This window comes from Panthera leo, chromosome B1, assembly GCF_018350215.1.
Source record: "Panthera leo isolate Ple1 chromosome B1, P.leo_Ple1_pat1.1, whole genome shotgun sequence".
NCBI lineage: Eukaryota > Metazoa > Chordata > Mammalia > Carnivora > Felidae > Panthera > Panthera leo.
Window position 1 is genome coordinate 96,715,099 of NC_056682.1, and position 16,077 is coordinate 96,731,175.

Below are 16,077 nucleotides of genomic sequence, written 5' to 3' on the forward strand. Positions count from 1 at the left end.
TTATTTTAGTTATTGAGTGGTGGTCTCAAGATTCTTTGACACCATTAAAGCAGTTCAAAAGACCAAAATTTCATTAAATGAAATTTTAAAAAGTCCCTTATAATAAAACCTGAGATATTTTAGTTCAGTCTGTTTGAAAAGCTGAGGGGATTAATAGCTGCATTTATTAATACATCTCAGTATTGAAAATAGCACATGGTGTTTGGGGGACATATTAAGAAATTTAAGACATTTAATAAATACTTATAAACAAAGTTCCTTAAACTAATGCAGTGGTAAAGAGTCTACCATTCTGACCAATACTGTGATCTTAAGGGGAGGATATTTTAAGCCATTTTGTACATTTCAAGAACCAAAGTTTCTTGCCTTGATTTCAATGTTAAATTTAAGGCCCACAAGTCACTAATAGGACAAATATAGTCATTTGCATTTTAAATACCCGGGTGAAAATTTCTCAAACTGATTACAGAGAGGTAACAGTGTTTCTTTTAAGACCAAATATTTCAGGGGCGCCTGGGTGGCTCAGTCGGTTGAGCGGCTGACTTCGGCTCAGGTCATGATCTCGCGGTCCGTGAGTTCGAGCCCCGCGTCGGGCTCTGTGCTGACAGCTCAGAGCCTGGAGCCTGTTTCAGATTCTGTGTCTCCCTCTCTGACCCTCCCCCGTTCATGCTCTGTCTCTCTCTGTCTCAAAAATAAATAAATGTTAAAAAAAAATTAAAAAAAAAAAGGCCAAATATTTCAAATGGTGCACCCACTATGTTTTACAGTTAATTCTAACCTGGAGGGCTCATGTTCCAGGCGTCTGAGGGGAAGGAAATAGAAACTGATTTTACATGTGTTGGCATAATTTTCCTTCCAAAGCTTAAGTCCTGAAGAAGAAAAAACCCAGTATTGTAGTCTTAAGGGCATCTGAGACTTCAGAAGGATCCATTAGGTAAATGGTAATAAAAAATGCAGTTATTATGTTTTTCCTTCCTTCTCAATCTACCAAATTGTCACAGTCAAAGAAAATTCTTATCTCATTAGTTTTCTTTCTCTACTAAAGGTCAAGTAAACTTTTGCTCATTAAGGAACTTCCCTCTGGGAAAACCCAACACATAATGAGACATATTTGTAAGGCAAAAATTAGTACTTAACAAGTCACCATAGGATTACTTTAATCCAAGTTTTTCAGTGTTTTTTAACATGATTAGGTTCGTAAAAAGATTTACATACAGCTGTCTTGAAATTCATGAACTATATAAAATGTGTGTGCATACCTGAATATATTTCAACGAAAAGAAAAATAATAAAAGTTTATGGACACTAAATAGTTAAAAACTATACTCTGGACAAAACAGAGCTGATCTGAAAGAGTAAAGAGAATCAAATAAATAGAGAAAAAAGTTTAATTTTCATTCCTTAGTTCTTCTACCCCATAGTGAGGTATCTATTAAAGCACTTAAACTAAAGAAAAGTATTTGATCTAATAAGGAGTCAGTACTTGGACATTACAAATTTAGATACTGACGAGTAGGCAAGAAGAAAAAAAATTGCACATGTTACTTAAGAGGGACTTTAGAAGTCTCAATGCAGTCATCTCATTTATACATGAAGATTCTGAACTCAGAGAGGTACAAAAACTTGTTCACGGTCACAGCACTAATTAGTTACAGGACCTGGTCACATCCTCCAGTTTTGTGATTCTTTCACCAGATATCCTCATTAGTCTTGAGAAAAATACACAAGTGAATTTACTTATGAACTGTGTATTTTTTCAAGATAAATATTTCCTCAAGATAAATATTTCCTCTATTAATTTTATATAAAACTTCACATTATTTCAAACTAGTCAATAAATTAACATTACATACAAAAAATGGAAATAAGTTAAAAATCCCTTCTTATTTTGATCAAGTATCTTTTCAAAAGTCTGACAATACTACATAAGATTTAGTGCATCAAACCCAAGAGCATATCATCTCAATATTTAACATTATTATGTTCAAAACTGAACAGTTAAAAGAAGCTAAACCTTATCTTCTTGTGTATGTTTTCAGCAATCCTAACACTGTTCAATGTTCCATGCATAGTTGCTATGCATCAAGAAAACACAGCTACAAGGTTAATCCAAAGAACAATTTAAAAGCCATTTCTATGGCAATTTCTGTGACTGAATCATGAAAACAGACGTAAAGTTCTTGAAGTTTGGGACGAAGAAAGAGTCTCCTGTAGAGGAAAAGAACACACTCATTTCAGAAATTCAAAAAACAAAAATCAAAGGGAAAAAACTCCAATCTTTTAATATATCTTATTTTTGTTTTTGAAAGAATTAGTAGTGAATTAAAAACCACTAGTCTAAATCTATAGTAGGGGGAAATATAGCTAGATTAATTTTTAAATAAATAATATATGTCTTAGGTCAATTATTTCTATTTTTCCAGAGTGTAAAAAGCCTATTTCATCAATAAGTAATTACCATATCCCTCAGTTTTAAAATATTAAATGTAGTCATTATTATTACAATAAAGCCAGTTGATGTTAACATCATTAAGTACAATAGTTACTGAACACTGCCATTTACTTTCTAAATGTTAATTATTATTAAAACATTTTAAATATATGATTTGTTTTTGGAGATAGTATTCAATTGGAAATACCATTGAAACTTTGATTTTTTTAGAGAGTTAAAATTTTGATATATTTATGGGGCACCTAGGTGACTCAGTTGGTTAAGTGCCTGACTTCAGCTAAGGTCATGATCTCATGGCATGTAAATTTAAGCCTTGCATCAGGCTCTGTGCTGACAGCTCGGGGCCTGGAGCCTCCTTCTGATTCTGTGTCTCTATCTCTCTCTGCCCCTAGCCCTCTCACACTCTGTTGCTGTCTCTCTCTCTCAAAAATAAATGAACATTAAAAAAAAATTAAAAAAAATTTTTTTGATACATTTAGTGGACACTAGTATATACAAATCAAACTTTTAAATCAGAGATAGTTTGCCTGACTTCCTTAAATTTCTCTATTCTTTTTTTTTTTAATGTTTATTTATTTTTGAGAGAGAGAGACAGAGTGCAAGCGAAGGAGGGGCAGAGAGAGAGAGACACAAAATCTGAAGCAGGCTCCAGGCTCTGAGCTGTCAGCACAGAGCCTTATGTGGGGCTTGAACTCACGAACCGTGAAATCTTGACCTGATCCCAAGTTGGACGCTTAACTGACTAAGCCACCCAGGTGCTCCAAATTTATCTAGTATATACATATCTGCATCATCATAATTCAATACCTCTTGATTCTTTCTATTCCAATTGTTGTGAATGTAGTTAAGGCTCCACTGCACATGTGCATGTATGCCTAACTGTTCTTATCTCTGTTCTCTGTGTCTACACTACTCCCTTTCTTGCTCCTGGTGTAATCTTACAGTAGCACATCTCTAATCAGACTACACAGAGTTGAGCTTATGCTGATGCTCCTCCTAACTTTGGTTGATTACACAATCACAATCACAAGGAGTTTACTAAAAATATAGAGTCCCGCTATCCTAGATTCTGTTAGTGGGTCTGGGGTGGGCCACAGGCATCTCTGATTTTAATAAGTGACTCAGGTGATTCAAAATCTTATGGACCAATACACAGGATTACTTCTTCCACCAATTTTTTTTAGGTTAAATTTTGTTTGTTATTTATTATTTATTAATTTAAATATAATTTATGTTTAAGTTAGCTAACATACAGTGTATACAGGGTACTCTTGGCTTCAGGAGTAAATTCACATGATTCATTGCTTACATACAACACCCAGTGCTCATCCCAACAAGTGCCCTCCTCAATGCCCATCACCCATTTTCCCCTCTCCCCCGCCCCTGTCAACCCTCAGTTTGTTCTCTGCATTTATGAGTCTCTTGTGGTTTGCCTCCCTCCCTCTCTGTTTGTAACTATTTTTTTCCCCTTCCTTCCCCATGGTCTTCTATTAAGTTTCTCAAATTCCACATATGAGTGAAAACACATGATATGTTTCTCTGACTTATTTCACTTAGCATAATACTCTCCAGTTCCATCCACATTGTTGCAAATGGCAAAATTTCATTCTTTCTCATTGCTGAGTAGTATTCCATTGTATATATATACCACATCTTCTTTATCCATTCAGCAGTTGATGAACATTTGGGCTCTTTCCATAATTTGGCTATTGTTGATAGTGCTGTTATAAACATCGGGATGCATGTGCCCCTGTGAATCAGCACTCTGTATCCTGTGGATAAATTCCTAGTGGTGCTATTGCTGGGTTGTAGGGTAATTCTGTTTTTAATTTTTTGAGGAAACTCTACACTGTTTCTAGAACGGCTGTACCAGATTGCATTTGCACCAGCAGTACAAGAGGGTTCCTGATTCTCCACATCCTTGTCAACATCTGTTGTTTCCTGAGTTGTTAATTTTAGCCATTCTGACCGGTGTAAGGTGGTATCTCAGTGTGGTTTTGATTTGTATTTCCATGATGATGAGTGATGTTGAGCATTTTTTCATGTGTCTGTTGGCCATCTGGATGTCTTCTTTGTAAAAGTGTCTAGTCATGTCTTCTGCCCAATTCTTCACTTGATTATTTGTTTTTCCAGTATTGAGTTTGGTAAGTTCTTTATAGATTTTGAATAATAACCTTTATCTAGTATATCATTAGCAAATATCTTCTCCTATTCCGTCATTTGCCTTTTAGTTTTGTTGATTGTTTCCTTTGCTATGCAGAAGCTTTTTATCTTGAAGAGGTCCCAATAGTTCATTTTTGCTTTTATTTCCCTTGCCTGCAGAGATGTGCTGAGTAAGAAGTTGCTGCAACCTCAGTTGCAAAGGTCAAAGAGGTTGTTGCCTGTTGTTGCCCTCCTCTAGGGTATTGATAGTCTCCTGTCTCACATTAGGTCTTACGTCCATTTTGAGTTTATTTTTGTGTATGGTGTAAGAAAGTGGCCCAGGTCCATTCTTCGGCATGTTGCTGTCCAGTTCTACCAGCACCATTTGCTAAAGAGACTGTCTTTTTTCCATTGGATACTCTTTCCTGCTTTGTTGAAGATGAGCTAGCCATATATTTGTGGGTCCAATTCTGGGTTCTCAATTCTATTCCATTGCTCTATGTGTCTATTTTTGTTCCAATACCATGCTGTCTTAATGATTACAGCTTTGTAGCACAGGCTAAAGTCTGGGATGGTGATGCCTCCAGCTTTGGTTTTCTTTTTCAACATTATTCTAGCTATTCAGGGTCTTTTGTGGTTCCATACAAATTTTAGGATTGTTTATTCTAGTTCTGAGAATAATGCTGGTGCAATTTTAACTGGAATTGAATTGAACGTGTAGATTGCTTTGGGTAGTATAGACATTTTAACAATATTTGTTCTTCCATTCCATGAGCATGGAATGTTTTCCCATTTCTTTGTGTCTTCTTCAATTTCTTTCATAAGTTTTCTATAGTTTTTAGCATACAGATCTTTTACATCTTTGGTTAGGTTTATTCCTAGGTATTTTATGATTGTTGGTGCAACTGTAAATGGGACTGATTTCTTGATTTCTCTTTCTGTTGCTTCATTATTGGTGTATAGAAATGCAACTGATCTGTACATTGATTGTACATCCTGTGACTTTTCTGAATTCATGGATCAGTTCTAGCAGTTTTTTGGTGGAGTGTTTTGGGTTTTACATGTAGAGTATCATGTCATCTACAAAAAATGAAAGTTTGACTTCTTCCTTGCCAATTTGGATGCCTTTTATTTCATTTTTTTGGTCTGATTGCTGAGGCTAGGACTTCCAACAGTATGTTAAACAACAGTGGTGAGAATGGACATCCCCACTGTGTTCCTGATCTCAGGGGGAAAGCTTTTAGGTTTTCTCCATTGAGGATGATATTAGCTGTAGGTCTTTCATATATGGCTTTTATTATGTTAAGGTATATTCCTTCTATCCCAACTTTCTTGAGGGTTTTTATTAAGAAAGGATGCTGTATTTTGTCAAATGCTTTTTCCACATCTATTGACAGGATCATATGGTTCTTATCTTTTCTTCTATTAATATGATGTATCACATTGATTGATTTGCAAATATTGAACCAGCCCTGCAGCCCAGGAATGAATCCCACTTGATCATGGTGAATCATTCTTTTAATATACTCTTGAATTAGATTTGCTAGTATCTTGTTGAGAATTTTTGCATCCATGTTCATCAGGAATATTGGCCTGTAATTCTCCTTTTTTAGTGGGATCTTTGGTTTGGGAATAAAGGAATGCTGGCTTCATAGAATGAGTCTGAAAGCTTTCCTTCTGTTTCTATTTTTTGGAAAAACTTGAAAAGAATAGGTATTAATTCTGCCTTAAATGTCTGGTAGAATTCCCCTGGGAAGCCATCTGGCCCAGGACTCTTATTTGCTGGGAGATTTTTGATAACCTATTCAATTTCTTCGCTGGATATAGGTCTGTTTAAATTTTCTATTTCTTCCTGTTTGAGTTTTGGGTGTCTAGGAATTTGTCCATTTCTTCCAGATTGTCCAGTTTCTTGGCGTACAATTTTTCACAGTATTCTCTAATAACTGTATTTCTGTGGTGTTGGTTGTGATCTTTCCTCTTTCATTCATGATTTTATCTATTTGGGTTCTCTCTTTTCTTTTGGAGAGGACTGGCTAGGGTTTTATCAATTTTGTTTACTCTTTCAAAAAACCAGCTCTTAGATTCATTGATCTGTTTTCACTGTTTTTTTTTTTTTTTAATTCTATATTGTTTATTTCTGCTTTAATCTTTATCATTTCTCTTCTGCTGGCTTTGGGGTTTCTTTGCTGCTCTGCTTCTAGTTCCTTTAAGTGTGAAGTTAGGTTTTGTATTTGGGATTTTTCTTGTTTCTTGAGATAGTCCTGGATTGCAAGGTATTTTCCTCTTAGGACTATCTTTGCTGCATCCTAAAGTCTTTGGACTGTCATGTTTTCATTTTCATTTGCTTCCATATATTTTTAAATTTCTCCTTTAATTGGCTGGTTGACCCATTCATTCTTTAGTACAATATTCTTTAACCTCCATGCATTTGGAGGCTTTCCAAATTTTTTCTTGTGGTTGATTTCAAGTTTCATAGCATTGTGGTCTGAAAATACGCATGGTATGATCTCAATTCTTTTATATTTATTCAGGGCTGTTTTGTGACCCAGTATATGATCTATTTTGGAGAATGTTCCATGTGCAGTTGAGAAGAATGTGTATACTGCTACTTTGGGATGAAAAGTTCTGAATATATCTGTCAAGTCCATCTAGTCCTGTGTATAATTCAAGGACATTGTTTCTTTATTGATTTTTCTGCCTATATGATCTGTCCATTGCTGTAAGGGGAGTATTAACATCACCTACGATTACCATATTGTTATCAATAAGATTGCTTATGTTTGTGATTAACTGATATATATATTTAGGTGCTCTCAAGTAGAGGACACAAACATTTACAACTGTTAGCTCTTCTTGATGGACAGACCCCTTAATTATGATAGAATGCCCTTCTTCATCTCTTTTTACAGTCTTTAGTTTAAAATCTAGTTTGTCTGAGACAAATATGGCTGCTCCAGCTTTCTTTGGACTTCCAGTAGCATGATAGATGGCTCTCTATCCCCTCACTTTCAATCTGAAGGTGCCTCAGGTCTAAAATGAGTCTCTTGTAGACAGTATATAGATGGATCTTGGTTTTTTATCCATTATAATATCCTATGTCTTTTGATTGGGGCACTTAGTCCATTTACATTCAGAGTGATTACTGAAAAATATGGATTTAGTGTCTTTGTGTTATCTGTAGGTTTCATGCCTGTGGTGATGTCTCTGGTCCTTTGTAGTCTTTGTAGCATTCTACTCAGAGTCCCCCTTAGGATCTCCTGCAGATCTGGTTTAGTGGTCATTAACTCCTTCAGTTTTTGTTTGTCTGGGAAAGCCTTTATCTCTCCTGTTCTGAAAGACAGCCTTGCTGGATAAAGGATTCTTGGATGCATATTTTATATTTCAGCACATTGAATATTTCCTGCCACTCTCTTCTGGACTGCCAAGTTAAAGCGGACAGGTCTGCTACTACCCTTATGTGTCTACCCTTGTAGGTTAAGACCCATTTGTCCCTAGCTGCTTAAAGAATTCTCTCTTTATCTTTGCATATTGCCAGTTTCACTATGATATTACATGATGAAGACCTGTTCTTGTTTATTCTGAAGGGAGTTCTCTGTGCCTCCTGAACTTGGATGTCTGCTTTCTTCCCCAGATTAGGGAAGTTCTCAGCTATAATTTGTTCAAATAAACCTTCTGCCCCTTTCTCTCTATCTTTTTCCTCTGGAACTCCTATGATATGGATAGATATTATTATATTTCATTGAATCATTTAGGTCTCTAATTCTCTCCTCGTGGTCTACTATTTTCTTATTCTCTTTTTCTTGGCTTCATCATTTTCCATAATTTATCTTCTATTTCAGTTATTCTCTCCTCTCCTTTCTCCATCCTTGCTGTCACTATATCTAGTTTATTTTGCACCTCATTTACAGCATTTCTTAATTAATTGTGACTATTAGTTCCTTGATCTCTGCAGCAATAGATTCTCTGCTGTCTTCTATGCTTTTTTCAAGCCCAGCTATTAATCTTATGACTATTATTCTAAATTCTGCTCAGATATATTGTTTATATCTGTTTTGAGCAATTCTCTGGCTGTCACTTCTTCCTGGAATTTTTCTTAAGGAAAATCCTTCTGTTTCATAATTTTGGTTAGTTTTCTGTCTTTTACATGTTTTAATAGTTTGTTATGTGTCCTGCATCTGTGAGTACTACTATATCAAAAAGGGGTCATACACTGTCCAGGGCCTGGCCCTTCAGGAGGTGTTTTTGGAGTGTGTTGAGTGTTGTCTGTTGTTGTGACTCTGGTTGCTTTATCTTCCTACTTGTAGTGGTGGTTTGGACCTTCCACCAGGTGTGCTTTGATTTGTTCATTGAAATAACGTGGAAAAAATTAAGAAAGGGGGTGGTGGTGAAAGAAGCCTTATTTCATACAAAGAGAGAAATGACAGGGGTGGGGAAAAAAAAATGACCAGGAAGAGGTTCTGAGAAACTACATGGCTTAATCCAGAGAGAGAGAGAGAGGAAAATAAAGAAGAAGGAGATACAGAAGAGGTATAAAAAGAATAGATTAAAAATGTCGTTGTCTGATGGTGCCTTGGAACTGGCGGCTGTGCTGGTCTAGAGGAGGGGCCTTCTGGTTCAGTCAGTGTCAGTCTCGCTCTGGTAGATATGCAGTTGCCAGGCACGAAGGGGTGGGATTTGGTATAAACAGGTCCCGCCCCCACTGGGGGGGCGGTGGGTGCTGTCTTATTCCCTGAAGCCCCACCAAGTTGGTGATGGGGAGAAAAATGGTAACACCCCAATCTCCGCTCCCCTGCTGGGTGTCACAAACCACACTGTTCAGACAATCCTCATAGGTTCAAGGTTCGTGCAGGTTCGTGCAGGTTCGAGCAGCCTGTTTGTCCCACTCTGCAGTCTCCAACGCCTCTGAGGCACTTGGCTGGGATTCAAACTCCAATGTCTGAAAGGATCCTGCTCCATGTGCCCCATAGTGCCACTCTGCCCAGCTGACGAAAGGTCTCTGGCTGGTGCCTGCAGGGTCATTTGTCCTTGGAGTGGCAATATATCTTCTTCCCACAGCACTCGAAGGAGGGGACTGCTCTCCCAATGCACCTCTGAGTTCACTACCTAGTCAGGGCTGGCTCCCCTACTCCCAGGGGCCAGGTGCAGGTACCACACCAGTAGCCAGCTCTTCCATCAATTCTTTACTGCAACTCAAAGAATGTTTAGTGGCTCAATATTTCGCTCAAAACTGAATTCCTGGGTCAGAAATTGGAGGCTCTTTGCAGTGGTCCTAACTTAGCTTTCCAGTCAATCTTTCATTTTATCTTTGTATATATCATTCCTTACCATCCTGGCAAATCAGTCTACTCACTGTATGCCTTATGATTTCCCTTGTTTCGGTCTTTCTTCATCCCATCCTTTTCCTAGAATGTTCTATCCAAATCCAATTCATTTTCAAACTAGGCCAAATGGAATCTATAAGCCTTTCTTTGTAATCCCAACATAGGTTTTCACCCCTTCCTCAGAACTCCCATAGTGTTTGGTTGTATCAACTAATTCATTCTATCTATCTAAAAAAAAAAAAATCTATATATCCATAAATAAATAAATATATATATACACATACATATATATATATATATACACACACATATATATATACATATATATATACATATATATATACACACATATATATATACATATATATACATATATATACATATATATATGTGTGTATATATATATATGTTTGAGCATATTTTGTATTTCTTCTTCTAGATGTAAGACTGCTGATAGCTGTGACTTTATCTTCGTGTTTGCCATACCACCCTCCCACTACCACATTTTGCCAAGCACAGCTCCATTTACTCAATTGTTACATATTTATCAAGTGACTATGTACGATGCTGTTGCAGGCACCAGTAGTGGACAAGACGGATACAATTCCTGACCTCATAAAGCTAATTTTCTAGTGAGGGGGAGGAAGACCATATACAAACAAGAAAATAAACAATAACTGAGAGGGAGGGAAACCATAAGAGACTTCAACATACAGAGAGCAAACTGAGGGTTGATGGGGGTGGGGTAAATGGGTGATGGGCATCAAGGAGAGAACTTGTTGGGATGAGCACTGGGTGTTATATGTAAGTGACGAATCATTGGGTTCTACTCCTGAAACTAACACTACACTTTATGTTAACTAACTTGAGAATAAAACCCATGGATCCTCTTTTTGAGGCCAACATTGATCTGAATATCAAGGAGCCAGACATACAAAGGTTAAGAGATAGAACATTTCACACAGAAGGACTAGCAGGAACGAGATTCAACGGATGCCAGTGTGGCTGTGCACAGTGGGTGGAGAAGGAATGATAGATGGAAACAAGTGGGCAGGAGCTAGGTCAGGCAGGGTCTTGTAGTTGGTGGGTGGGGTGGGGAGAAAGAAGAAAGAAGAGTTAAAGAAAGGAGGAGACAGGGAAGAAAAGAAGTAGGGATGGATAGAAGGAAATAGTAAAATTGTGGAATCATTATCTTTTAGTGTATTAGTAATATAATTTTATAAGATAACAAAATCAGCTTTTTTTTTTAATAGAAAAAGACAGCAGTCAGAAAGACAAATACCACATGATTTCACTTAAATGTAGAATTTAAGAAACAAAACAAAGAAGAAAAAGAGACAAACTGAAAAACAGTCTCTTAAATACAGAGAACAAATTGGTGGTTGAGAGAGGGGAGGTGGGTGGGAGATGGGTGAGATAGGTAAAGGGGATGAGGAGTACACTTATCATGATGAACACTGAGTAATGTATACAATTGTTGAATCATTATATTGTATGCCTAAAACTAATATAACACTGTGTGTTAATTATACTTGAATTTAAAAATACATTAAAAAAAAAAGAGAGAGTAAAAAGAGAAATTCTTGGGAGGAATTTAAGGAGATGGTAAATAAAGCAAAATACTAAAGTCTATTAAAATATTATAGTTGGATTAATAATTCCACGCCTACATCTTAAAATGCTTATCTCTTTTACTGCTTTTCTAACATTTTACTTCACTTTCAAATACTTTTTTTTCCCCACTTACCCTACTACCCAGTAAGCCATAACTGGTGGTGTTTTTCTCTGATCTGTCCACTTTTCAGGTGAGCATTCAAACAACACACCATGTTCTTTCACAGGGTGAAGAGAAGATACTGAATTTGTAGAACCTGAATGATCTTCACCATTTAGTGCTTTCTTTTTCTGTAAATTAAATAAGTATTATTAGTATTCACTGGTATTAATGTTACTTTAAAATGTTTTCACACAGAGATTTGAACTGACTGATCCTAATACTTAAGTGCCTAGAATGACACTCTTCTCATCGGTGGGAAAATTTTTATTCTTCCTCATACTTAGTATAAATACCATTTCCTAAAAAAGACTTTATAGATAAAGTGTCCTTGAAATCTCTCAGAAAACATTTTGCTCACAGCCCTATATTATTAGTATTTATATTAATTATATTAGCAGTTTATAGATCTGTCTTCTCCAGTAGACTATATGCTTTTTGCTAGGGCAGAGACAATATGATATTCATATTTGTATGTTTTGAAGCAGCAGGGCCAGGTACATAGTAGGTGCTTAATAAATAGATTACTAATGAATAGGTTACTAAATTAATAGATGATTTCATAATATACTTAAAACAGTATTGTCTCTTCCTTTCTTAAAGTTTATTTATTTATTTTTTAGAGAGAAAGCAAGAACGCATGCATGAGCCAGGTAAGGGCAGACAGAGAGAGAGAGAGAGAGAGAGAGAGAGAGAGAGAGAGAGAATCCCAAGCAGGCTGCAGGCTGTCTGCATGGAACCCAACATGGGACTCAATCACACAAACTATAGGATCATGACCTGAGCCCAAGTCAAGAGATGGCTGCTTAACCCACAGAGCTACCTAGGAGCCTGTGGTCTCTTCTTTCATGCATACTCTAAATTTCCCGTTGATTAAATCATTAGCAAAAGAATGACTCATTTGGGAAAAAAAAAAAAAAAAAAGACATCTTTGTAAGGCTCAGGCTAAAATCATGGAGTGATCCTTGATTCTTCTCTTTCTCTGAAAATCCTTACCTAATCTGTCAACAGATCCTTTTGGCTCACCCTCCAAAATACATCCAGAATCCAGAAGCCACTATCATCTTGCTTTGAGAATTTCTATAGCCTCCTAATGGAAATTCCTGGTCCCTGCCTCTACCCTTGCTACACTACAGAGCTTGTTCTTGGCACAGTAGTAGCTCAAGTGATCCTTTCAAAAATTTAGGATCATGTCCTTCCTCTTCTCAGAACTGAGAGCTTCCTATCTCCTTCAGAGCAACCCCAAAGTCCTTAAATATATCAGGACATGTGCGATTTGGCCCTGCTAACCTTTGCCATCTCAACTCCTACCACCCTCCTCCCCGATGGCTCCAGCATTCTCAGCCACTCCTACTTCTGTGGCTTTGCAATTACACTTGTACTTGTTTTCTCTGTCTGGAAGCCCTGCCTTCAGATCGTTTCCTCACTTCATTCAGGTCTTTGTTCAAATATTACCTTATCTTATTATTCCTGTTAAACTTATCCTACCTGACATATTATACGACTTGCCAATTAATTCGTCTTCTCCATTAGATAAAGGTTTTGGTAGAATAGGCAGTTAGTTAAACGTGAGCAGGAGGCAAAGGCAGTGATAAATAGGTGACACATTAGAAGCCTAAGGGCATCACATCCTGACTTGTTGGCTTCTAATATCCTGGCCTTAAATTAAGGTATCCAATGCCCAGGAGCTGATAGACCAAGAGCCAAAGTTCTCCTCTTCCACCTCCCTCTGCCCCAGGGTAACCTACGGCTTCATTATAATATATTTACATTGTGGTTTCAACCCCTACACTCCCCACCAAGGAGGAAGATGGCCATGACAGTTGTGGCAAGAACCCTGCAGAGCCCAAAACTCCCCTTTCCAACCAGAGACTGTCCCGGCTATGACCCGTAACATACACGAACATAAAAAGAAAAGAGACCCCTAACCCAGGTGCAGCTACCACCTCTGGGCCTGCCCACTCTCCCACCTTGCCAGTGTACTGTCCTTAATAAACTGTTTTAAATAAATAAATAAATAAATAAATAAATAAATAAATAAGCAAACTGTTTTATGCTTGCTACCTTCCTCCTTGCTGTCTTTATTTGAGCACGGATCCTCATGTAAATCTTTCTGGAATACAAGAACCCAGACCTCCCTTCACACAATGTAGACTCTTCCACTGGTAATAGCTTCTTGAAGAAAGGGACTTTGTTCACTGCTGTATCCCCAGCACCAGAACAGTGTCTGGTACATAGTAGATACCTCAATAGTTCGGTAATATGGAAAAGGCTAATTTACATTACTAAGCATTGTAATACATTGCATTACTAAGCGTAATACTTACGCAAATGCTTATGTGTAATATTTATATTACATAAGACATAATAGTGTATAGTCGTACATAATATTAGTTCTAGGACTAATCCTCTATGGACCTCAACTGTCCGAAAGAGCTTAATCACCAAGCCTTGAGAAACCAGCAACCCTTGCCTGAACTTGTACCTCTTCTCGCACCGGGCCCATCTTAACCTGGGGGTTTCTATCGTGAAACTATACCTGGCATCTGGTTCTTACCTCAGGGCCATCAAATTCTTGACTCCAATCCTTCAACCCTCTCAAATGGGACATCTCGGTGGACTAATGACTAATCAGCCCATGATCACACGTAACTGTGGTGTCATGCATTTGGTATTTTTTAATTTTTAGGGGGGGAACTTGCTATGACTCAGCTATGACCGTAAAGGTCTCGATGCAGTCAAATATCTTGTAGCTGGGCTTATTCTCTATGCGGGGTCTCCACACGCATACAAATAAGGTGCAATTCAGTCAACGGTTACAGGACATATACTTCAATTCCTAACGTCTCACGGGACACGGCGCGCACGCACCCACGTATACGCACACACGCATACACGTATACACGTACACTCACATTTACACATACGCATATATGCATTACACATGCAAACACTTTAATTTAGTAAATAACTAGCTTAACCAAATCCCCCTTACCCCCCGTTAACCTTATTAATAAAAATACGCGTTTATTACTGTCCTACCAAACCCAAAAAACAAGACTAAACCTGTACCTAAATATAAGGCCTAAGAAGCAACATTTATAAATTCACCAAATCCCTGTTATTACTACCTACTAATACTAATTTATATCTCTGTTCGCAGCTATCTATAGATACACTAACCTAAGCTCTAATTCGTCCCTATCGAGCAATATTTTTCCCACACCTAATCAACTTAATACAATACTTCCTCCCCGTTAATGTAGCTTAAATATACAAAGCAAGGCACTGAAAATCCCTAGATGAGTCGTCAGACTCCATAAACACAAAGGTTTGGTCCTGGCCTTTCCATTAGTTATTAATAAGATTATACATGCAAGTCTCCGCACCCCAGTGAAAATGCCCTCGAGGTCACTCAGCGACCTAAAGGAGTTGGTATCAAGCACACAACCACTGTAACTCATGACCTTGCTCAGCCACACCCCCACGGGATACAGCAGTGATAAAAATTAAGCTATGAATGAAAGTTCGACTAAGCTATATTAAACAAGGGTTGGTAAATTTCGTGCCAGCCACCGCAGTCATAAGATTAACCCAAACTAATAGGCCCACGGCGTAAAGCATGTTACAGAGAAAAACTCATACTAAAGTTAACTAGCCTTAACTAGGCTGTAAAAAGCTACAGTTAACGTAAAAATACAGCACGAAAATAACTTTAACATCTCCGACCACACGATAGCTAAGACCCAAACTGGGATTAGATACCCCACTATGCTTAGCCCTAAACCTAGATAGTTTAACTAAACAAAACTATCCTCCAGAGAACTACTAGCAACAGCTTAAAACTCAAAGGACTTGGCAGTGCTTTATATCCCTCTAGAGGAGCCTGTTCTACAATTGATAAACCCCGATATACCTCACCATCTCTTGCTAATTCAGCCTATATACCGCCATCTTCAGCAAACCCTAAAAAAGGAAGAAAAGTAAGCACAAGTTATCTTAACACAAAAAAGTTAGGTCAATGTGTAGCCCATGAGATGGGAAGCAATGGGCTACATTTTCTGTAACTAGAATACCCACGAAAATCCTTATGAAACTAAGGACTAAAGGAGGATTTAGTAGTAAATTGAGAATAGAGAGCTCAATTGAATTGGGCCATGAAGCACGCACACACCGCCCGTCACCCTCCTCAAGTGACAAAAACCCTTAAAAAAAACCTATTCAAACCACTAAACCCACAAGAGGAGACAAGTCGTAACAAGGTAAGCATACTGGAAAGTATGCTTGGATAAACAAGATGTAGCTTAACAAAGCATCTGGCTTACACCCAGAAGATTTCATATTAAACTGACCATCTTGAGCCAAAGCTAGCCCAAAAACCCATAAAT

At 37.6% G+C, this 16,077-nt stretch overlaps 1 protein-coding gene across 2 annotated transcripts in view; it reads right to left on the minus strand.

Annotated features, from left to right (window-relative positions):
- Window positions 1-691: 691 nt before the first annotated feature.
- INTU (inturned planar cell polarity protein) overlaps window positions 692-16,077 on the minus strand; it is an 88,097-nt gene continuing 72,711 nt past the window's right edge. For both annotated transcript variants that reach the window (XM_042935546.1, XM_042935545.1), the window contains exons 15-16: window positions 11,663-11,820; window positions 692-2,208 (exon numbers count right to left, since the gene is read on the minus strand). In XM_042935546.1, coding sequence (XP_042791480.1) covers window positions 2,097-2,208; window positions 11,663-11,820 — 270 coding nt within the window. In that variant the 3' untranslated portion in view covers window positions 692-2,096. The remainder of the gene's footprint in view (window positions 2,209-11,662; window positions 11,821-16,077) is intronic.